General features: G+C 45.3%; 3 protein-coding genes across 5 annotated transcripts in view; 1 reads left to right on the top strand and 2 right to left on the bottom strand.

The window, feature by feature from the left end:
- numbl (NUMB like endocytic adaptor protein) overlaps positions 1-2,264 on the bottom strand; it is a 63,660-nt gene extending 61,396 nt beyond the window's left edge. Inside the window, exon 1 of the mRNA XM_072690729.1 lies at positions 1,965-2,264. The gene's annotated coding sequence lies outside the window, so the exon portion shown is untranslated. The remainder of the gene's footprint in view (positions 1-1,964) is intronic.
- A 2,152-nt stretch (positions 2,265-4,416) lies between these two features.
- On the top strand, positions 4,417-23,095 carry fbxo46 (F-box protein 46). 3 transcript variants are annotated; one of them, XM_072690732.1, is made up of 4 exons: positions 4,417-5,015; positions 6,311-6,486; positions 12,927-13,677; positions 19,927-23,095. In XM_072690732.1, the coding sequence occupies exon 4, from the start codon at positions 20,032-20,034 to the stop codon at positions 22,084-22,086; it is 2,055 nt and encodes a 684-aa protein (XP_072546833.1). In that variant the 5' UTR covers positions 4,417-5,015; positions 6,311-6,486; positions 12,927-13,677; positions 19,927-20,031; the 3' UTR covers positions 22,087-23,095. The 3 variants fall into 3 exon arrangements, with proteins under 3 accessions (XP_072546833.1, XP_072546832.1, XP_072546831.1); XM_072690731.1 differs by lacking the exon at positions 4,417-5,015 and adding an exon at positions 6,115-6,214; XM_072690730.1 differs by lacking the exons at positions 4,417-5,015; positions 6,311-6,486; positions 12,927-13,677 and adding an exon at positions 17,109-17,537.
- Positions 4,500-14,933, bottom strand: coq8b (coenzyme Q8B). Its single transcript, XM_072690734.1, has 15 exons — positions 14,801-14,933; positions 13,349-13,527; positions 12,913-13,227; positions 11,677-11,743; positions 9,221-9,292; positions 8,542-8,661; positions 8,162-8,247; positions 7,316-7,456; positions 7,082-7,163; positions 6,875-6,968; positions 6,325-6,466; positions 6,076-6,183; positions 5,898-5,963; positions 5,229-5,315; positions 4,500-4,923 (listed from the first exon to the last, which is right to left on the bottom strand). The coding sequence occupies exons 2-15, from the start codon at positions 13,523-13,525 to the stop codon at positions 4,627-4,629; spliced, it is 1,854 nt and encodes a 617-aa protein (XP_072546835.1). The 5' UTR covers positions 13,526-13,527; positions 14,801-14,933; the 3' UTR covers positions 4,500-4,626.
- Positions 23,096-23,632: the final 537 nt, after the last annotated feature.

Consider the following 23,632-nt stretch of genomic DNA (forward strand, 5'->3'; position numbering starts at 1 on the left):
ACATTAATTACTGTGTTATGAAAGGCTGTTACGTCAGTCGAGGGAAAAAAAACGAGGATCTGACCTCCCGCATGCCATCAGAAAGCATTTCTTAGAGCTAATGACGGAACTGGACGTTTGATCAAGTGGATTTTAGCTGGCTGCAATATGGCGCAACACTCCACTCAACACTGCTAGTTCTTAAAGGTCACACCCAGTTTACTACAAAGAGAGTGACGTCTTGCTCGAAATTCAGAGCCCGGCCCACAACAGACCGGCTGCCCTCTGACCCTGCGCTATTGTGGCTCCAGCTGCTATATCCCCTCATGTTTTCAAGCGGCTCACAAAAGAGAGCTGACTTTAAACACAGCCCTGTGCTTTGTGTCGGAGTCATTTTCCTGAGGCGGTCGTTTTTTTTTATTTTTTATTTATGCGCCGCCGTGTATAAATGAGCACAGTGCTCAGAATTGGCTTCATTAATTAATTAATTAAATAAATAAATAAATAAATGAATAAGACAGCAGTGCTGATGTGATGTGGACACTATCCACATGGGACTGCATCAATCCTTCCCTTCCTGCCCAGTGTATAGGCTTACGTGCAACGCCGCGGAGGGGTCACGTCCGCCTAAACGTCTCGGCTCGGTCTCCAGCTCCTCAGACGTCCCGTTCGCTACTGTCGAACAGTCTGGAAAAGAATCGGGAGCATTTCGCACCAACTTCTGACTACTCCTGACTGCAACACACTCCCTTATTGCATACATCAGTTCTTTCCAGTGCAGTAGCCACAGCAGCTTCCTGAGGGCGGAGGGGTCAAGCCACACCGAAGCATGGCTCCTGCTTTGCTTTCCAACCATCTCCAAGCCAGGTAACACTCCATTATTCATTTTTTTCGTCACCGGAGCTCGGCTGTAAATCGGTGAAGAGTGAACCACTTTGAGCGGCTGAATGCAAGGGACCACTTTTTGCACTATAGCCCTCCCCTGCTCGCAGTTCCTCTGTGTAACACTATTCCGGACGTCCTGGGGATGTTTCTAACATTCCTTGTGGGAGGATATCACTTACTGGGACTATCACGCACAGCGACGGCCGAAGCAGAGTAGATCAGGAGGGACAGGGGATGCTGGGGCAGGCCGACCGGCTGGCTGTCAGAGATGTGGGCCGCAGTCTCCTCGCAGTCTGTTTACCGTAAGGCAAAAGCCTCATGGGATCCTAACGAAACTCCAGCCAGACTATCATTAGAATTTCAAAGCAAACGTGGCTTAAGGTGAAGCCTACTGTGTTTACCACATACTGTGCTGTAGGAGGCTATGAGGCAAGGATGGGCTTTGATGAGTCTTTCATTGGTGGGAATGCCACCAATCTCTCCACATTTCTGCCAGATTTAAACGGTTATGGTAAGAATTAAAAAGAATTCTTCCCCAGACGTCCCAGACATTGTTTTATTATCGTTTTATGATCGACAAAACTTTAGCTTTAGGTATATTTGAAAAATTAATAAAAAATAAAAAAAAATCATTTTAAATCGTTGTTGTTAATTAATTACCATTTTACAATTTGTTACATTAAAAAAATAAATAAAACATCAGAAAACACGTGGACGTTTACCGGTAGTTTTGAACAGTGGGTGATGGCAAAAATGGCTATTGGCTATTGGCTGTTGGCGCGACAGACATCGAGACCCCTGGTTCCCATCAGCGCCAAATCCGAGAGTCTGCAACTTTCTTTACAATGAACCATTTCACGCCAAACCTCGACGAATGACTGTTCACCTCTCGACTGACTTTTAGAGCAATTTCCAAACGCCTGTGAAATTCCCCTTTAAATGAATGAAACCGGGGGTGCAGGCGCGTTGGCCTCAGCTCTCTACGCCTCCGGCCCGCGCGTGCAGTCCCGGTCTAGTGCTGGGAAAGCCTACAGACACCGTTCTGCAGACTCTACCATACGGCCAGCATGCATCCACAGGGGGCTGTCCAGGAGACTTACCGAACTGAGGGCTGCTCCGCTGAGGGCTCACACCGCCTTTTGTGTAATCCACAGAAAATACAGGGAGAGACTCCGTTTCAGCTCATCTACAGCAGAACTGCGCGAGCCGGGAATCGAGCGGAGCGAGGGCGACACACTCGGGCTCGGAACCAACACCTCGGATAATGACAGAAAATGAAAGGACGAGGCAGGAAAACGGACGGATCTGGAGTAATTTTTTGGGGGGGGCGGATTATCGCTACGCTTTTGTTATTCAGAGAGCACTCGCTGGCGCACAGGTCTGGACTTCTTCTCGCGCGGCTCCACCCACACACGCACCCCCCGCCCACTTCTTGGATCCCATTGGCGTAGGGCTCATAATATGCAAATTTGCTCGACTCCACCGACGACGTGCAGTGATCGAGCGGGCTGAAACAGCGGCACCTGGTGGCGCGCAGGAACAACACACCTTCTTTATGGATAGGAAAAATTCAAATCCCCCAAGTTTAATTATTTTATTATTATTATTATTATTAATATTATTATTATTCTGTCCTTGATAGCATTTAATCAGCAAATACAGCAACTGCCAACGTGGCCATAGTCATGCTCCACATGGTCTTATTTACGACCATGTAATAACCATAACTGATTTTACAGATGATCTTACAGATAAGGAGGTAGGAGGATGATGGTGACATCATAACACCTGATGATACTGTAGGAGGTGTGGAGTATGACCTGATCACGTAGAGATCCACGTAGCGTCAAATACATTACATAATAATGCAGCACATACACGTATACAGTTTAAAAAATGCTGTTTTAGAAAGCAAGTAAACGAACACTCAGCATTTCACAGCATTACACATCCGCTTAGATCTTGACCAGCGCAGGTTATGTTGTGGGGTGTCTTTAGTCTTTAGGCGGTCTGCCAGCATGACCAACCACACCAAGCTGGTCAACCCGGATGACCAAGCTCGTTGAGTAGCATGGCCAAGGTGGTCAACCAGCATGAGGAGGCTGACCAGATCGATCCACCAGTATGAAGTGATAAACCAGTCAGTCAGTCCATCAAACTCAGAAGGAAACATACACTATGCCGGTCAATCAGCTTCTCGCAATCTAGACCATCTGAAACCAGTTACCAGCAAAAGCAGGTCCTGAATGAATGTTTCAGTACTTTTGCAGGACGTTAAATTAACCTACTGACCGTTAACTGTGCTGTAGAATGTGCAGATGTGTGTCTCTGTAGAGGACGTGAACACCTGGAATATGACTAGGAGTGTCCAAATGTTTGCACAAGACAATATACCTGCCAAGGTTAAGCAATTCTGCCATGACAAAGTTCATATCGCCTTATTTTACAGCAACTTACACAATAACCAACAGCGTGATTATCCTTATTTGTTCTATTTTAATTATATAATGTTGATCTGTCCTTGTATTGCTCCATTTTAAATCAGCATGGGTTAAATCATTCCATTTATTAAGATATACATAGTCATCTATGTGACAAAGCAGTTGCCCCCAAAATCTCCCAAAACTGGTTGTACCTCCCTTGGCTGTAACAACTGCAATCCAACGTTTGCGGTAACTAACGATGGGTCTTTTACATCACTGTTAAGGAATTTGGACCCACTCCTCTTTGCACAGTGGTTTTAATTTGGCTTTACTGAACAGGTTTCGAGGCTGAACCATCCATTTAGGGTCTTGTCCCAGCATCCAAACCCTTTATTTGCTTTCTTTTGAGCCATTCAGAGGTAGGCTGGCTCATGTGCTTGAGATCATTGTCCTGTTGCACAACCCAACCGAGCTTGAACCTTGAAGCTCTCAAACTGATGGGAGGTCAGTCTCCGGCAGGATTTTCTGATGTTTCACTTTATCACTCCTTGGGGGTTATCTAGATGTTTTTTTGGCAAACACAATACAAGCCTTTGTGTTCTTTTTGGTCAGCAGTGGTTTGTACCTTTGCAACTCTCGCATGGAAGCCATTTTTGCTCAGTGTCTTCATCATTGTGGAATCATGCACATTAACCTAAACTGACACACGTGAGGCTTGCAGTTCTTTAGATGATCGCCTGGGTTCTTTTGTGATCTCCTAAATGATGCTCTTGGTGAAATTCGCTGAAGTGCCACAGCTTTTGCAATGGCTTTGTAACTTTTCCACACTGGTAGATTTTAACAACATTGTTTTGCATCTGTATTTGAATCTCTTTACGACATGGCATCATGTTCTGCTTTTTGAGACCTTCTAGCCTGCTTCCCATTGGCTTACTGGCTTCTTACAAGTGATGTTAGGATTTAACGGGTCTAGCAGTAATCATGCTGGAGTGGCTAGGGAAATTGAACCCTATTGTCCATTGAATTTGACTGGTTAACTGGTTGATTGGGGGGGGGGGCAACCTTTTCACATGGGACATCATTTGAAATTGGGGAATGAAGAATTTGGGACATTGGAAAAAGGGCAAATACTTCTTCACAGCACTGCATATAGTTTAGAAGCCAGCTCCCACTCACCCAAACAGGTACCAAACACTCAAATGACAGTTATAATAGCATAAATACGGTCTCTCTTTATTCATGGTCAGACTCCTTTCCCACAGTAAACAAACGTCATTAGAACATCCGGTCCATCCAAGCCCAGTTACTTACAAACCCAGGACTTCGGAGTCAGTTCACACTATGCGCTGCCTGCCCGCTGTTGGCGTCTGAGGCTGTAGGCGTTGTAGATGTCGAGGAACATGGCCCTGCAGGGAATGCGCGCCCCTAGCTTGGAGCAGATGAGGAAGGAGCCGGCCATTTTGCGATGCAGGGAGTAGGACTCCTCTGGAGGGGGCGTGAGGCGGTGCCGGAGCATGACGGGGACCAGGCTGTGGATGCGGCGCGTGGTGCTCTGAGTGCCAAAGTCAAAGGCGTCCTCAGAGGCGAAGGCTTCCCCCAGGATCATCACTGCCTCAACGTGGGCGTCCTCAAAGGCCTAGAGAGAGAGACGGAGAGCGAGAGAGATTGATAAAGAGGAAAATGAGGAGTTCCCCGAAGAGAAAGGGAACTCCAGGACAGACAGAACTGGTGAGAATATTTAAAATATTCAGTATTTAAGTATTTAGTAGTGATGTTTAAATATTAATAGATTTCAAGCACAAAAAGAGAGACTTGTAGATGGTTCTTTAAGAGAACCTTTTAATAAAAGGTTCTATATAGCATTCACTAGTGAGTAAAAAGAACCCTCAGCCCATACTGTATAAACCTATTTTGCTTAAAGTGAGGAGAAGAGTAAGAAACCTTGGTTTCAAAGCCTGTGAGGAACTTCAGGTCTTTGGACTTCTGCAGAACTGTGGCTCGATCCCCCACAGAGGCTGCATGCACCACCTAGTGGATTCACAAACACACAGGTCAGACAGGGACATGCAGAGGAAGTTTGGGCAGAGTAAAGAGGGATCTGATCCCCAAGTTCATATTTATATTTTAAGCAATCATCTAAAGCAAAATCTGCAGCAAAAGTTTGGGCACACTTAAGAACATCCCCTTTGGTGAGTATTATAGCCTGGTAATAACTTTTTGTAGCAGCGAAGACTCTTTCCATTCATGACTGAGGGACTGTCGCCCATTCTCTCATCAAAAAGCTTTGAGTTCTGGGTGGTTCTGATCTCTTGGATCAGGGGGATTGTACAGGCATGTAGACCTTCAGTGTTTAGTATGCACCTTACTGTAGAAACTGAAACCCCAGTGCCTGGGGGGTTTGTTTTATTGCAAAATAGCTGAAAGTTGGTACATTTTGCTCATAAACCTAATTCGCAATGGGGGGGGGGTTTAATAATTATTTAGATAATTTAGAGTGCGACTGTAAACTGTATATCTTTGTTTTGTCATTTTATAGTGTTAAGTCCTGTAGAACGGATCAGGGATCCAAATTATGGAATAGAAATAGAAAATGCTGCCTGTTTGCAGTACCTCTATATAGTCATCAGTGAAGGACTCTGGGTATTCTCTGCAAGCGCCAAAGTCCAACAGGTAGATCTGTTGAGCAGAAGAATATTGTTTCTTAATGCAAACAAATAGTTGTTTTGTTTAATAAAAATAAAAGACAAATAGATATGAATATAGATATAGAGTAAGAAGTCACACACACCTTTTTGTCCTCAGCATTGTAGAAGAAGTTGGACCAGTTGGGGTCCGTTTGCATGAAGCGAAACTCGAAGAGTTCTCGAAGACACAACTGCAAGATACTGAAGCAGATCTGTGGACAGAGAAATACGCTCACACTACACGTGGGGCTTGAATACCAGACTCTAATGATCAAATACGAGCATATAGATGCTACTGATATTAGCATAATAATGAAAGCATTTTTATCATCATTTCAGACCACCTCACTCACTTTATTCCTGGTCTCCTGATCCAAATCCACGCAGCTGTCCAGCGGGAGTCCGTGGACCAGCTCCATGGTGATCACCCGGCTGGTGGTGAGCTCGTCAATGATCTTGGGCACTCTGAACATCGGGTCTCCTTCCACTAGAGCCCTGCAAAGGTCACGCACCAGGTCAGTCAAGTGCCTCCAGCCTACATCTACAGCTACAGACTTCATCTAGCAGGAACACTTCCAGTCAAGTGCTCTTAAAAAACAAGCCATTAACACACTGTGTTGTTTAGGGCACTCTCAAATCTAAGGGCAAGAGTTCTGCTAATTTTCTGATTTTAGAATGACCGCTACATAGCCTTCAGAGATAACAGTGAAATAACCCATCGCCCTCCTCTAGGAGCATACAGCGCATTGTTTAATACAAGCCTCTCTAATTTAATTCGCATGGCAGAAAACCAAATAAATAACTAAAAGGGGGAGTGTTTAAACACAGAACACAGCTACTCCTGTTGTTCTCCAATTAACAGGACGCCATCCTTCAAAACTGCAAGCAAGTCACTGGCTGTACCTGAAGCGCTCTGCGCAGGCCGCCTCTCTTTTGTAGTCACACTCCCAGGCGAGCTCCCTCTGAAGGACCTCCAGGCTGCTGTCAGCAAATAACCCTGGCACAGAACAGCAACTGATTCCACAAACCTTCCTCGCAACGCACAACTGGCATTTCTGCATGCGGCATAATGAACCTATCTGCAAAGCGGGTCAGAAGGGTGCCCCTCACCATCAGGAAGCACTACGCTCAGCTTCAGCACCGACATTAGGTTGTTAATGTCACTTCTGATGCTCTCAGCCACCCCAGGATACTGCAACACAGTGACGATGACAGCAGGTGGATTAGTTAGTATTAGTAGCTCCTTATTAATATTGGGATAATGAAGATCTGCAAGGGCATTACTCTCATTTTTGAAACTCAGCAACTTCAATATGAGCTTCTGTAAAACTGAACACCCTCTACCTGTATCTTCATGGCCACCTCTCTTCCGTCGGGTAAAACCGCGTGGTGCACTTGGCCAATGGAAGCAGCTGCAAAAGGCTTGTCCTCAAACGATGACAGTTTGTCCCGCCAGCCAGAGCCCAACTCCTCCTCCAGAACTTTCTGCAAACAAGAAATGAACACAGATGCATCAGCTGCAGCCACGATAACAACAGAACCTAAGGCCTTAAGGCATGTAATTCAGTGACTACAGAGACTTCTGTACAAACATACAAGACTACGAAGAGAAGCAGGGGTGCCGAATTCTGGGGACAACGCACTAGGTGCGTGAATGAGGGGAAGGTGTAGATGAATGAGTCCTGAAGGGAAGGATCTCTTCTACCTTAGGACTGTGCTTGGGAATTCCACCACGTTTCACTGTGTCTTTATCACTGTGATGACCAAATGCAAATACCGCCATTCCTTCCCAAGTGGCACCCTATGATCAGTAGATCATCTCCTGGTGATGCCACGTCCATCTGTGGTCAGGATGACCAACACGAACAACTGGCCTTGCTCTTGCAGCGTGGGTAGGATGGTCCTCCCTTTCCCACACTCACTCAGCACCATGCTAGTCAGCGGAGGTGCCTGTAGACTGATGATGTAGCAGAACAGGCAGCGAACGCTCTCCTCTAGGCACATGCGAAGCTCTCCCCATATTTACTATACTGCCTTATATATTCAGGCATGGCGTCCTGCGTGCGTTATAAGAATCGATTTTCGAATCGGACATCCAGACATCAAACAAATCTGCTGATTAGATTTGTATATTTAATAAGGGTTTTTTTTAAATATCACAGCAATTTCCATTGAAGGGAGGAAACTTACGTTCATCTGCCAGGCTGGCATGAAGTCTGCACTTTGGCGAACCCTCTCAAATATCTTCTGTAGTTGTGGATTGATGAAGCTGTTATCTGCAAATGACATGAAAAACAGGGAGCAACCACCACCAACTAAGTTACATCACATCTATACGTTTTTATTCTGGCAACAATTGCACTGAAATTGATAAGCAATAATGATATAAGATAAACCTATGAAAAGAAGAACTTCTCATTGGTTCATTAGTAATGTGCTACATTTTGTTTAGGGTACAGAGTAAACCATTAAAAACCAACAAACCAGCAAACAAGGTGAATTCAAGGGCAGTTTAGGAAATCAATTTGAAGAAGGAAGAGTGTGGAAGAAAGAGGTTTCTCAAACTGTACCCTGAATGCTAAGCATCTGTCCAAGCTTGAGCGCTGCTCCTCGCACCTTACATAACGTGTCAACAATCCTCTCAGCATTGGCCTCAGATAGCAGTGGAGAATTCAGCACAGCTTCTGAATCTGAGAGGGAAAATGTTCAAACACTCAAACCTACTATAAGAAAACATGCCTGCAGGCTAGCTTTACACAATTCACACAATTCGCCCCGAATGTGGTCGATCAGCTGAGACGTGTTTGCCGACAAGTCGGTCTAATGGAAGCTTACATCAGAAGCAAGCTTGGTGAGCACTGCTCAATTTGGAGACCTACCTGTATGCATGGACTTCACCTGGTTCATCTAATTACAGCCTTTAGAAGTGGCAGATTGGCTGAATGGGCAGTGTAGGAGTGTCAGTGACCCCTGTTGTATAGCGTTTTGGTGGATATACACTTGCATTATGTTTGTTTCATTAGCCTCATTAGCCTCATAGCTTTGGAAACTGTGGATGCCAAGCATGCCATGGCTGATCAACTACATTTGGGGGTAAGGGGGAAAAAAACTTTCCATTTAATTTCTCCTTTCACAGTGAGCTTCTTATGCTTCTTATTATGCCTGAAATTCTGGTCCTTTCTTAAGTCAGTCTCCTGAAGATTATCAGATGGTAAACAGGGTAGCGCTTTCTTAAGGTTGCAGGGTTACCTGAGCGTTTGCCGGTAAAAGACTGCTTTGCTGCCTCAGCAATGGCACCCAGGCCAAGGCCAACGGCTAAACCTGCAACACAGTCCGGAAAGAGGGTTAGAGAGAGTTCAAGTGTTAAGAAATCTTTAGAAATTTAAATGATGTTCCTGGGCCGTCCCTTTGCCCAGTCCTCATGGACAGTGGCCTCACTCAGTTCTAGGCCTGTCACGATAACAACATTTTCTGGACGATTAATCGTCTCCTAAATTATCGCGATAAACGATAATATTGTCATTTTAAAGAGGTACTATCATTTTTTTCTTGCTTCTGGGCTCCCCCTACAGTACAACTTCAGTTTTGAGCACCCACTAAAGAACACATTTTCTAATGAGCTGAAATATACAGAAACAAATATGCTAATCAATTCAGAAAAATATTAAAATTTTTTCACACTAATGACTAATGATTATGCAGCATTACACAGTGTTACACAATAGTGTTGTTTTGTGCCATGTGTCAGAACAATAATATAAAAGCAATACAAGAACACCATTTTAACATGAAATAAATATTTAATTAAGAATAAGAACATTCAAACGTTGAACTCCAATATAAAATATTTAAATATCTTAAATAAATAAAACAAATAAAATACCACACTCTTAAATAAACTCTTCTGATTAATACTTTACAATTTTGTAAACAAACGAAAGGCACTTGGAGACATTCTTTCCTGATTTATCTATATGCTATATATTACTGTGATATGAAATTAGCTCCATCAAAGTGTCCATCAAAGTAACAGGTGCTTCGGCAAGCCATATCTCTTCCTACATGTGTATTTTAATTATGGGATAAGTTCCGAGCAAGGAACACCAACATGTTTACCTTGTTTGGCTTGAGACAGGATCTCTCTGGGGTAACAATATTTCCAGCTGTGCTAAACATTCTCTCTGAGCTGGTGCTTGTTGAGCAAATGCACATATATTTCTGTGCCAACTTCGCTATCAAAGGAAATCTTCTGTGATTATCACGCCACCACATCAAGGGATCAGATGATGTATCCAAGACTTCCTCCTGGATGAACTTGGTTAGCTCTGCATCAGCCTGAACTCTTTTTGGCACTGACACAGCCTGGCCCTGAAGACTTGTGAGTTTACATCTTCTTTTCTGAAGAAGGTCACTTAGCCTTTTCTTCTTGGGTGCTGCAGGTTTAGATCCATCGTCATCGTTTTCAGCACTGGCACTTTCTTCACTTCTTTCATGTTGAGTAGCTCTTGCACAAGCTGATGTTTGACATCATCTAATACCTCTGCATCCTCCATGCTCCAAAGCCAAAAAGTGTTCCCACACTGGAGCAGTGCAATGTGGCTTTGAAACCAAGTCCATCTTGAATTACTTTTCCAAACTTTCTTTCTGGATCTGTGTAACTTTTTTTTTGTGCAAATTCCTATTAGCCTTGAATATGTTCGCCAGCTAACACGCCTCCACCTGCGCCTGCCTCCTCTGTGTGCACACATAGACATAGATGTCGCTGTCTGGCCCAGACATGTCTTCGCCTTAGACAGGGAGCCGGCGAGAGAGCAGCACCGTGCGCCTTGCAGAAATCTTGCGGCGTTTTTTTCTAATGTAAACAAACTCAAACCAATTGGCTATTATCGGCGTCTGCTAAACGTATCGTGGACACGTCCATTTATCATACGATAAGTCGATAACGGAATTATCGCGGCAGGCCTACTCAGTTCACTAATATTCTTGGGTTTGCTGCTGCAACCGCCTTCTTAATAACCAAGCAAGACTTTATCTATGGGGTTCAAGTCAGGAGACTGCGAGGGACACTTCAGAATCTTCCAGGACTTCTTCTGAAACCAGGCCGTGGAGCTGTTTAAATTGTGGTGGACCCTGAAGTATGCTTTGGTCATTTGTCAATTGCAATTTTCAATGACACCCAAGCTTCAGCTTCTTCACAGAACGAGTGGCGTTTGATTCCAAGCCTACGTCAAACTCCATCATGGCTTGGTTTCAGAAGAAAGTCCCAGAGGATTCTGGAGTGGTCGTGGCCGTCACCTGACTTGAACACCATAGAAAAATCTTTGGTGGGATTTGAAGAAGGCGGATGCAGCAGCAAACCCAAGAATATCAGTGAACTGGAGGCCACTGCCCATGAGGAATGGGCTTAAGATTCCTCAGGAACGCTGCCAGAGTCTGGCTGTGAATCACGTTTGCAGAAGGTCATAACAGCAGATGGGTGCTCTACTAAGTACTAAAGACGCTGGTCATGAAGGGGTTGAATAACTGGAGAAACCCCTTGTTATGCTAACTGTGTTGAGGATGTGGGAATTACTGCCAGCTAGTGGAAAGGAGAGGAGACTGCATAATGTCCATATTGCCAGAATACAGATTAAATAAAACACAAGCGCTCAACTGAACTCAACGTTAATGGGATTCAAACTCTCAACAATCTGAACGACACTCACCCCCAAAATTGACGAGCCGACTTATCTGTGTGGCAGGGACCTTCCGTTCTCTGGCCCTCTCACTTAGCTGAAAACGAAACAGATTTGAAGAGGAACTCATTTGGTATAGCATTTGTTATAGAGTTGACAAATCCAAGGTATTACGCCTTAAGGTAAGGCGTCTGTTATTAATACTTATCCTTACTCAGTCTTTTTACTTTGTCCAAATGTCCATGACATGCTCATTAACTGATAGCTAAAGATACACAAGCCATTACGTGTTTACAATGGCTTGTTGTTACGACCCCGTGTGGCCTCTGCTGGTTGTAAGTGGGATAGGTATGACTAGCAGGTGGGAGGCCCAGCGATTAGGGGACGCACCTGGGGGTAGATGAGGACATGGTGACCTATAAGGCGCTTGAGAAGGAGTGGCTCGCTCGACTGCTTGCTAGACCTCAGCTCTCAGGGTGTAGCTTGGATTGTTGGAACCATCTCGAATAGTAATCTAAAGCTCAAATTCACCGATTTGATGGCTGAGGTAAGCGACCGAGGGTGGCCGGCGTATACAGGTATTACACTGTATATACGCTTAATTTAGGGAAATACTGAGGAAGGTAGGGGTCTGCCTAAAATAGATATAGTGGGTGATTAGGGTATGGGTGGACCCTATGTGTAACCCCTGCTAATTAGTCTACTAAATGCTAAATAATACTATAGTAAATTACTTAACGTGTTTTTTTAACATGTGCATAATGTGTCATTCTAGACTGATGCTTTGTTTCTAGTGTACGTTAACTGTTATTACACATTATCTATATTATTTATGACTGTTTTATAGGGTGTTTATTGTTAAATGCTGCAGAGAAATCACCTCCTTTTTGAACTATGCATAATAATGCACACTCTGAACTGGTGGTTTCTGTTCTGTAAAGTGATTGGCTAATATTTTAGTGTTGGCTGAATCTCAAATGGCTCCCTACTCACCATCTAGTGTAGAACATGAGTCATGGAAAATATTCAACTATTAAAGCATTATTAAATATTAAAATCATGCAATCTCATCATGCAGACACTGGATATTAATGGCTTTCTGACATATGACGCTCCTTTGGGTGTAGGAGCCATAATGATCAAGTCCATTTGAGGGGGACTGTTTCACATCCATTTAACCTGGAGTAATTATGCTCTACATAATGAAACGTGCCATAAGTGTTCTGCAAGTGATGGTAATGGAAAACAAGGGTTTGCTTTCCTCACCTTCTGTCGAACAGGTCTGGCGATACTCTGTTTGGCCTCCCTGGCATTTTTGATGTCTTCCGGAGTGAGCCGGGCCACTACAGAGTCATGAACGAGCCTCGTGTGACGAAGAGGCGCCGAAACGTGCAAGAAACGAGCAGTCTGTCCAGGCCAGCCAGTGCTACCTGGCGTTCCTCCAGCCGTTCCTGTCGTATCTGGGCCTCCCTTGCCATTCAAATTAGATGACATCTCCATGTCCATAGCCCATTTTGCAGCCTCATCCATCTCCGTTTGGTCCCATTCCTCAATGTCGGGGAACTCCTCAGATTTGGGGGTCTGGAAGAAATGCACCCAAAAAGATGGACATCTCATGGTTATGCTAACTGATTTTTTCCATAATTCAATATGACTTATTTACGCCACTACTGTAAATCATGACATCCACCAAACTGCTTACCTCTCCTCCTCTCATTACAGCACCCGCCAGGCCCTCCACCACGTCCTGAGCAGCTTTGACCCCTGCTCCCAGCGTTGAGTTGCAAGCCATCAGTCGCAACTGCTCGCCCTGACCGGTGGCTAAGGCAGCCCCCACCTTGCCAGCACCCCTCAGGACTTGTAGCACCTCCGACAGCATCACTGTAAAATAAAAACACAGCCTGGTCTGAGGAATCTCGCTTTCTGCTGAGGCACACAGATGACTAGAGCAGAATTTGGCACCAACAGCTCGAATCAGTGGACTCAACCTGCTTTGTGTCAAGAGTCCAGGCTGGTGGCGGAGGTGTAATGGTACGGTAATGTTTTCTTGGCTGTTAATGCCAAATAATCAACAGTCAAATGACACTTAAACGGTTCTATTAGAGTACTGTTGCTGATCATGTGCATCTTCTAACTGCTACTTCCAGCATGATAATGCACCAAGTCACTAAGTAAAGTGGTCTCGGTTCAGCGTTGTTCGGTGGCACCAGATCTGAATCCACTAGAACGGAAGAGTCACAGCATAAAGGTGCTCCTCAGAAATCACCTGGAATTGCATGATGTAATCATGTCAACATGGACCAGAATCTCAAGGTTTCAAACATCGTATTGTGAAATACGTGCTATGAAGAACTGAGGCTGTTTTACGAGCAAAGGGATGCCCTAGCCGGTATAACTGTAACCGGTGAGTGTACATACATAATACCCAAAGATTAGCTCTACTCAGCAGCTTTAAAAACTTAAATAAATAAATAAATAGTCAATCCCTAAATAAATACCCAAGGAGTAGCCTTAGCTTTCAAAAATAAACTATAAATAAATAAATAAATAAATAATCTTGCAAACAAAAAATGTAATGAAATAAAAATAAATAAATATAAAAATAAAAAGGAGGAGCCTAAGTCAACAGCTTTGAAAACTAAACTAAAAATAAATAAATAAATAAAATATCTAAATAAATACCCAAGGAGTAGCCTTAGTCAACAATAAACTAAAAATAAATAAATAAAATCTCACAAAAAGGGGAGAAAATAATATAAATAAATAGACTTTCAAACAAAAAATAAAAAAAATAACGTTAATTAAATTAAATAAATCTCATAAATAAAATAAATACCCAAGGAGTAAACCTTAGTCAACAGCTTCAAAAAACACAATAATAAAATCATATAATAAAATAATAATAATAATAATAATAATCTCAAAATACATGTGAGTCAGTGCCACTTTTCATACGTGAGGGGACAATGTAATTAGGCAGGTCTATAAATACCATAATCAGGCTTATATGATAACCTATGCAAATGATAGCGAGCCACATGCTGAACCGACCGGCTGGCCAACGCTGGATGCCCAAAAGGTCCAAAATAACGGTGTCCATTAAAACAACATCAGCAGCAGTGACGGCCGGACAGGACAGAAGAGGTCTGCTTACCACTGCTCAATAAATCTGGTCCAGCACAACGTCTAATAACGAAGACCAACGCTGGCTGATGCCCTTCTAACGCTCCCGAGCCAGCACACTGTTTTGTAACCGCTACCGGACCCGGAAAGCATGCGTGGACGGACGTGCCTCTCGACCAATCCCATTTTAGTGTTAGCGGATTAAGGCGGGGTTTAGGGCGGGCCACCCAATCACAAGAGAATAACGAAGTGACTGAAGAGGCGTGAACCAACGATGGCCGACACGTGAACGAAGCAGTTCTTTTGAAGCTTCGTTCAACCAGCTGAACCGATTCGAGAGTCTCAGCATCGCGTCGCAAATTCGCGACGCATTTCTCCCCTTGCTACAGGCTAAAGAGGTGTCTGATACAACGCAGGCACAATTGTCAGCAACATGCCATGTAGACAATGGCTTACTGATACATATTTTAAAAAGCATTTATGTGAACCGATTCGTTTGAAAGAATCGTTTTCGCAAATTGAATCGAACCTGCGGTAGCCTAAGTTCATCCTAGATTTCAAAGTGGCTGATTTAATGAAATAATGGCTTGAATGGAAGTAGACATGAACTTTTTTTATGACTTAGCATAATATAATCAAGCTAATCAGGTCATTATTTTGCTTAGACTGAGGATCTAGCAGTGGCCTCCAGTTCACTAATATTCTTGGGTTTGCATCCTTTTATTTTTTTATTATTATTATTATTAAGATATTTCAGTGGGGCAAGTCAGGCAACTGTGAAGACCACTCCAGAACCTCCCAGGACTTCTTTTGAAACCAAGCCTTGGTGGATGCCCAAGCTTCAGCTTCCTCACAGTGTAAAAAAAAAAGGGTCTATTCATTAATCATTAGGACAAATGGATACAGACCTCAATATCATTGTTATCATCAGATTAATAACACTATTAAAAAATGAAATTAATGCAATGATCACCAGGTAGGGGAACATCTAACCCCAGTTTGTTTTAAGTGAGATCTTCCATGAAGTGATTAACCTTCATATCCTGATGTTTTTGAACACCCATTTATATATATATATATATACAATCTTCCCTTTTTTTCTTCCCCCTGATGAAGTCCTTTGTTGTGCTGCTGGTGTGTTTTGGGCCACTATCTTGCTGCATGATGAAAGTCCTCCTGATTAGATTGGATGTGTTTCTCTGAGATTGGCAGGTTTCGGTAGACGTCTGAATTCTGCTGTTACCATCAGGATGGAAGTGATCAATAACAGAAGCAGCCATGCAAGCCCCAGCTCTGACAGTACCTCCACCATGCTTGTACGTTTTGAATCCCGAGCAGGGCCGGTAGGGTTTGATCTTGGCATTATCAGCCCTCAGAACTGCACGTTAGTCCAAATTCTACGACCTGCTTGTGTTGGTTGTTGGGTTTAGGTGGTCCGAGCTGGTCTTTGATAAGGGAACGTGGTTAAAAAGCTGGTCAAGCAGCGTAGTGTATGTCTTCATGTTCAGTTTGATGGACTAGCTGGTCTGTCGGCATGACCATCTTGACTAGGCTGGTTGCCAAGCTGGCTTAATGAAGCTAGTTGAATGTGGGGCAGCGGTTAGAGCGCTGGGCTGTCGATAACAGGGTTGTGGGTTCGATTCCCGGGCTCGGCAAGCTGCCACTGTTGGGCCCTTGAGCAAGGCCCTTTACCCTCTCTGCTCCCCGGGCGCTGGAGTTGGCTGCCCACCGCTCTGGGTGTGTGTGTGTGTGTACTCACTGCCCCTAACACATGTGTGTGTGTGTGTGAGTGTGTGTTCACTACCAGATGGGTTAAATGCGGAGGACACATTTCGCTGTACAGTGTACGATGGATAACGCGCCAGACTACACATCAGGTTCGACTCCCGGCTGGCTCGGCTCCCTTTTCGCTGGTCACTTGGGGCAGTGGTGGCTCAGCAGTTGCGGGCTGCCCACCACTCCGGGCAGGTGTGCTCACTGTCACTGTGAGCTGTGATTGATCAGTAGTGTGTGTGTGTATGTATGCGTGTGTGTGTGTGTGTGTTCACTACACGGATGAGTTCAATTCCATCGGTGTGTCCAACACAAATGGTGAGACTGGTCATCCAGGTGGAATCACCTGTCACCTGTCTGCTGTTCCTCTGGCTACAAAAGCCTCATAGATCCAGCTGCTGCTGACCCCTGTTCAGTCCAGCCTTGTTACTCCAGTACAGTTTTGGACGAAGCAGAAGAAGCAGATCTCTTGTGCTTCTCCCTTTGCGAGGGAGGGGGCAGAGAGGGGAGTTTGCAGCGACCATATATGGACACGCCATCAACTCGGTTTTCCTATTGGCTGCTGGCGTTTTGCAGCTGCCTGTCAACAAGATGGCCTTCCCCAATAGCTTTTCACAGACCGTGAAACTACATCTGTTTTACGAAAACACCACCTTTTCTTTTACACGTTGAAGCCATCGGACAGTAGCCGGCCGGGCTGCCTCGAGATCGGCGGATTTCCCAGAGCTGGTCGCGGACTGTACCTGCGGGAAACCTGTGGAAACCTCCCCCCCACCACCACCACCAGTGCACGGCGACAGCCCAGCGAGCCCGGACATTGTCATTGGCTTTGCAGCTCGTAGGTCGCTCGGCTAATGTTGTGGTAGCCTGGGCCCTGCTTCTGTCCCGCCTGTGTGTTTTTAAAAGAGACGTTATTTGACCTCCTTGGAGCTTATCTTCATCGCCCTGGAGCTGCCGGAGCGAAGCCACATAGCGTCACGTTGTTTTAGCTAAAGGTGAGAATTAGGAGAGATGGCAAACCCAGGTCCAGAAAAAGATCCGCAGGTCCGCAGATCCGTCCCAGGATTTTGTTCCGACTGCCCGGGCGGCTCCGCTGCAGCTCAGCTAACCGCAGCCACTCCGGCAGCTGGAAGGAAAAGCCGGAGCGGAGCGTGGGCTTTCTGGACCCGGACTCACCGACGCTAGCTAAGCTACGCTAGCCAAGTCACTTGCGTGTTTAGCGACATCGTGAAGATTAAACGAGTGACAGCACAGCCAGTGCGGCCGGATTAGCAAAGTACAGCCCTGCCATGATATTTAAAGCCGTAGCTTGCTCAAATGAAAGTGACTAAAGAGGAATGTGTGCATTTCGACTTGCTGGGAGAGCCAGCCAGCCAGCCAGCTAGCTGAACTTCCCCAGGCCCAGAGGCTTATCTCGCTAGCCACCGTCGCTCAGCTTGGATAGCTATCTATAGCTAAACGGTGCTACCTGACCATTTTACAACTGGCTAACTCGCTATAAACCATTTCTTCACGTTCCCTGTTAATATCTAGAGATAATATCTGTAAATTGCAGGTTTACTAGCTAGCTAGCGAACTGCCATAACGCAGTATGCTTCCTATTTGGCTACTTAGCGTAGCTAGCTAGCTAACTTGCTTAACTTAGCCGCAGACAGAATTAGCTAGCTTGCTAGCTTGCTTCAGTAGCTACATGTTTGTTTGTGAGTTTGAGGGTTTTTTTGTTGCACATTTTAGCAAGTATTTATATTTCTAAACTATTAACAGAGCAGCTTATTGTGGTGTGGATTATGTTGAACTGGCTAGCGAAGTCCAGGCTAGCTATAGCTACTGGTGTTCGCTACCTGGACTAGCTATAGCTATAGCTAATTAGGCCGCGTCCGCTACACTCGCCTGTCCGAGCCGGATTGTATTGAATGCAGTGTATTAATTTGGCATTATTAGAGGTGAAGCAGTGTGTCAGAACTGATATTTTTTACTGTAGACACGTACGTTTCATATCCAGTGAGCTGTAAACCGCACGCTGGCTAAGTACTGTGTCCAAAATAGCCCCCCACAGTGCGATGGCGTGTGGTGGTGGACGCAGCCGGGGTCGTTTGTTTATATTTTGCAGGAGTGTGTGATTGAAGTTTAAGCTAACTAGCTTTTGTCCATCAGGGAGGAAAGGTGGGGGTGCCGATTGAGCCTTTTTTGTTCAGTGGCCTCTGAAAATTGGTACCTTCGCTTGGGAACATTGCCAGAGAGGCCTGTCGTCCCATCTTCAGCTGAGCGCTGCGGTCATTCAGCTGTCAGAACCACTGAGGGGGGCAGTGGGCAGTGTCCGGTGTTTTAGGTCCGTTTCTGTGATCCCACTCATTGTGAAATTGACATGGCATGAAGAACCATGAAGTGCCAGATTCCAGATTGCCAGAAAAATGGTCTTTTCCAGGGTCTCCTAAGCACTCGGTTAGAGGTTCAGCAGCCAGCTTCTTTCACTGGAAAGGCATCGATGGCTTAAAAGATCTTCTTAAAAGAAACCTCCTCCGAATGGTTATTAAGTTGTTTACTACTATTACTACTATTTAGTGTTGCACGATATTGGAAATCACTGACATTGCAAAATCAGAAATTTTCAATCATCGATCCAGCGTGTTATGATGTAAATAACACCTCTGTTATGGAGTCAAGGAAATCATTTTGGGCCTCTGGTTGATCTCTTGTGCAAAATGAGAACAGTATGAATTTTCCTTTTATATCAAACAGCAAAATAAATAAGTAAACGTAACTTGACATTGCATGTCCTGCCATGTGACTACTGCTGAAATTGACATATTGTGCAGCCCTACTATAATCCTTCGTCTCTCTAGCGCAGTTCTAACTTTGCCAACATTTGCTCAAAATAAAAATCAAGCTCTAAACACAAAAGTATTTGAAGTGCCTTGTTACATTAATAAAAAAAATGTAACCTGTGCCTGTTTTAATATGAAATGAAATATTGAAATAAGTGCAGAGCCTCCGTGACAGTCCGAGGCAGTTGCAAAACCGATCAACCCAAAGTCCAAATAATAAATTGGCTGATGGCTGATTGCCGATTGATTATTTGCAGCAAGAGTTGTGCACCCTGATAGATGACATGCTTAGCAAGTCAATAACTTGTTGTTGGTGGGATCTGTTTACTAACTTGAGTGCAAACAATGTGGTTGCGATAGATATTTAACAAATAGAATAATTAATATTTCATAGACTGCTTATTCTCGTGTCAATACATTTCCAAGATGCAATTAGATGTGTTGCTACACCAATTTTTGTGCAATGTGCGATTGAAAATACATGGATTGAGGCTAATGTGAGCAAGTTTATCGTGAAGGATTGATTTTTCCTCATTTTTTTTTCTTCTTTACTCTTTAGATTAAAACCGTTGAAGGAGGCTGCAGACCTGAAGAACGAGAATGAGTGGTGAAGTACAAAATAACTGCCCTGCGTAATGGCAGATATGCTCTCCGTGGGCTCACAATGAACCGTGACACCTTTTCCCACATCCGACTGTGGTGCCCACGTCCTTTCGGCACCTACTCGCAGAACAAGCCGTACAGCAATGGCACGATTGGCGGCGGGACGACACCTACCCTCTGCAAAGCTGACGCCGCTGGCTGCACCACCATAGAGGCCGGCGGAGTGTGCGAAGAGCACAACGAGGATGTAGACCACGTGGATGAGAACACCCCTCCCGCTCCATCTTCCGCCCTTCTGGCTCCTCCACCCCCTGCACCACCCTCCCCGACATCTCAAATGGAAGATGGCAGGGTGTTGCTTGACACGTGGTATGTCATCAAACCAGGAAACACCAAGGAGAAAATTGCCTTCTTTGTGGCTCACCAGTGCAGTGGAGCAGGCATTCCAAGGCCTAGTGCCATGAAGGTGAAGGGAAATTGGGGCACTGACTGTACCAAGGCAAAACGCCGCCGCCGATGCTCTTCCTATGACCCTCCTACGAGAGCTCAGAATGTTACCTCTGAATTGCCTTCAGAGCCCACCCCCTCGGAGGACGGCATTGGGGTGAGCGAGACTGATCTGCTCTCTGTAGCGGAGATGGTGGCCCTCGTTGAACAGCGCACAGCTATGGCTCTGCAAGGCATAGTGGCTCAAGGACAGACAACTTCTAGCCACCAGCAGCACACAGTCCTTCAGAATTCGGTTTCAGATTCCTCACCTGTTGTATTCCTTACAGAAACCTCTCAATCCACACCAGCCTCGAAAAGTGACTTTGAACAGCAGCAGCAGCAGCAGCAGCAGCAGCAACAGGAGTCCCGGCGCGTTGCTCAAGCTGTAGCACACTTTGAGTCCCAGCAGCAAAATATTGACAGTACAATACTGCGGCCTCAGATCCATGGCTCTGGCAAAGAACGGGACTGTGCTGGCGATACCGGTGGTAGTGGCCAAAGCCATGGTCGGGGTGAAGTTAGGATTGCTTTCCGGGTGTCTAGTTTGGATCCTCGTTCCCAGTCTGAGCCCGTAGGCCGCTCCAGATGCATGTTCATGAGTTGCGGGGCTGGAGGAGGGCAGGCAGGAGCGAGGGCCAAAGAAAAGATCACGTGTGACCTCTACCAACTGGTTAGCCCTTCATCTCGAGACCCAGGTGCCATCCTGGCTGGCTCACCAAAGTCTGATCCCTTAGGGGAAGACATCACCGAGCGGCCTCCCTCCACAACCCCCGACCCCAACCAAGATCACTGCTCTGGAGAAAAGAAAGCCGTGGCTCGTGAGCGGGTGACCGGCTTCCATGTCGAGGTCGTGGTCACCGGTGCTGTGGACCAATGCGTCTTCTATGGTAAGGACAGCACAGAGAATGTCCAAGAAGAGACTGTATGCTTTGCAATGCCTAGTGCAGCAAAACCAGCTGATGCTTCGGAAGACCCCCCGCCTGGCCAGCTGTTCTTTCTGCAGACCCCAGGTGCTGAAGACGAAAGCAGTACCGGGGTCTCTGGTGGAATGTGCTCTTTGGATTGTGCAAACAACAACGGGCCAGTGGGAAGTGCGGTAGAGAGGCCAGACAGCCCTATCGCCAGCGTGGATGATTGTGCGGACAAATCGCTCTGCCGCCTCTACCGTCACGTCTCCCATGATTTCCTGGAGATCCGTTTTCAGATCCAGCGGCTCCTGGAGCCACGGCAGTACATGCTCATGCTTCCAGACCACATCATGGTCAACATCTTCAGCTACTTGCCCACCCGTTCTCTAGCAGCCCTTAAGTGCACCTGCCATGACTTCAAGGCCCTGATTGAGACCTACGGCGTCCGTGCCACGGATTCCCGCTGGAACCAGGACCCGCTGTACCGCGACGACCCCTGCAAGCAGTGCAAGCGGCAGTACGAGCGGGGGGACGTTTCGCTCTGCCGCTGGCACCCCAAACCTTACCACCACGACCTGCCTTACGGACGCTCGTATTGGATGTGCTGCCGGCGCACGGACAAGGACACACCCGGCTGTAGAGTTGGACTGCATGACAACAACTGGGTACAGCCGTGCGACATGGTTCAGGCCCGCGCCAAAAGAGACGACGGGAGGTAAAGGCCGGAGTACGGGGATTCTGGATTCCTAGCCCCCCCACAAATCTCAGTTTTTGCCTAAACCTCATGCCACTGGACTATTTATGGTTGAGCTCGCCTCTCCCCCACCAACCCCCCTCGTTTCAGCTTGTTAACCTTGCTGTCATGTCAGTATCAGTTCTTAGCAGTGCACCATACTTAATTCTCACTCCCATAATACGCAGACCAGCTCTCTCGTGTGAATACCGATGCTGATTTAAATGAGGTTATTGTCTGCTGCATGGGACTAGATCTTTACATGTACTTGTGAATTGGTTAGAAATTCTTCTGGCTTGGCAATCTTTTCCTAAGACCAGCTCTGAAGCCGACCCCCGACCTTGCAAAAGCTGCAGGCTTTAGGCACTGACTCGTCTCGTGAAAGTAATTAAAATGTACTGAGGTGGGATGTCAAGTTTTTGGTTATTATTTTTTTGTTTGTTTGTTTTGTTTGCTGACCCTGGGGCAAAAAAGGAGCAAAATGATGTCACTTTACAAATACCTGATGTCACTTTGTAATCAACAGTTCTACTGCTCGTTAGGTTTAGTTTTTTTTGTGTGTGTGTATGTGTGTGTGGGGAGGGAGGGGTATGATTGTGTGTTGTTGTTGTTGTTGTTTTTTTTGTTTTTTATCTTTTGGTTTTTGGGGGCGTTTTCAGAACCGAAAGCATTAGTTGAACCAAGTCTTCATTTCTAGTCCAGATTTCTTTGGTTTTCTTCCTTGCTGCCCTGCTACTGGACCAGCCAGTCTTGCCACTACCTGTCTGCTGGCTAGTAAAGGACAGTCTTTTGCGTTCTGTGGGTGAAAGAACACCACCAGGTTCCAGCCTTAACCCCATTCATTCTGCTCACATCAATCTGTACAGATCTTTCCAACAGAATCTATTGTTAATGCTGATCCTTTGGTTTGGGAGACCGTTGTAGGTTTCACTGTCAGCCGATGCTATAGGGAAATTTTTGCCTCTAAAGTAAATAAAAGTTATTTAAAACTGGAATCTGTACCAAACTGTTACTACTTTTTTTTTATTTTCTTTCATTTATACAAGGATTTCACACCACAGTGCCTGAAGTCCAGTTAGCATATATTGATTTCTTTTGTATTAATCATCAAGTTCAAGGACATACTGTATGTAAATGTAAAATCACAATCTACATGGTAAAGACAAGGCAATATTGCGGTACGACATCAAAATTCTGAATATTGGGATATAGCCTGCATGCAGGCTTTTTGGCCTTGTGTACTGAATTACTTGGTGTAGTTCTGTTAGCCAGGTCTCAGTCTTGATGCTCAGTTGGCTTCTTCGACCCAAACGTAGGGGGTCCTTCAGGAGAAACACCATACTGTTAATGCCCTCTAGTGTTTTTGTTTTGTTGCTGTTGTGTTCTTCTAGCCACAGTGCGTGTCATGATGTTTTAAGCCGTATTGCGCGGCCATATAATATCTGGGTAAGCAGTTAGGTGAAATGCATAGCTGCATCTCTTTCTTAAATAGCCAAAAAAATCTATTCATGATGTGTGTTTCCCTTTTTTTT

The sequence above is a fragment of the Salminus brasiliensis genome, chromosome 11 (assembly GCF_030463535.1).
Source record: "Salminus brasiliensis chromosome 11, fSalBra1.hap2, whole genome shotgun sequence".
NCBI lineage: Eukaryota > Metazoa > Chordata > Actinopteri > Characiformes > Bryconidae > Salminus > Salminus brasiliensis.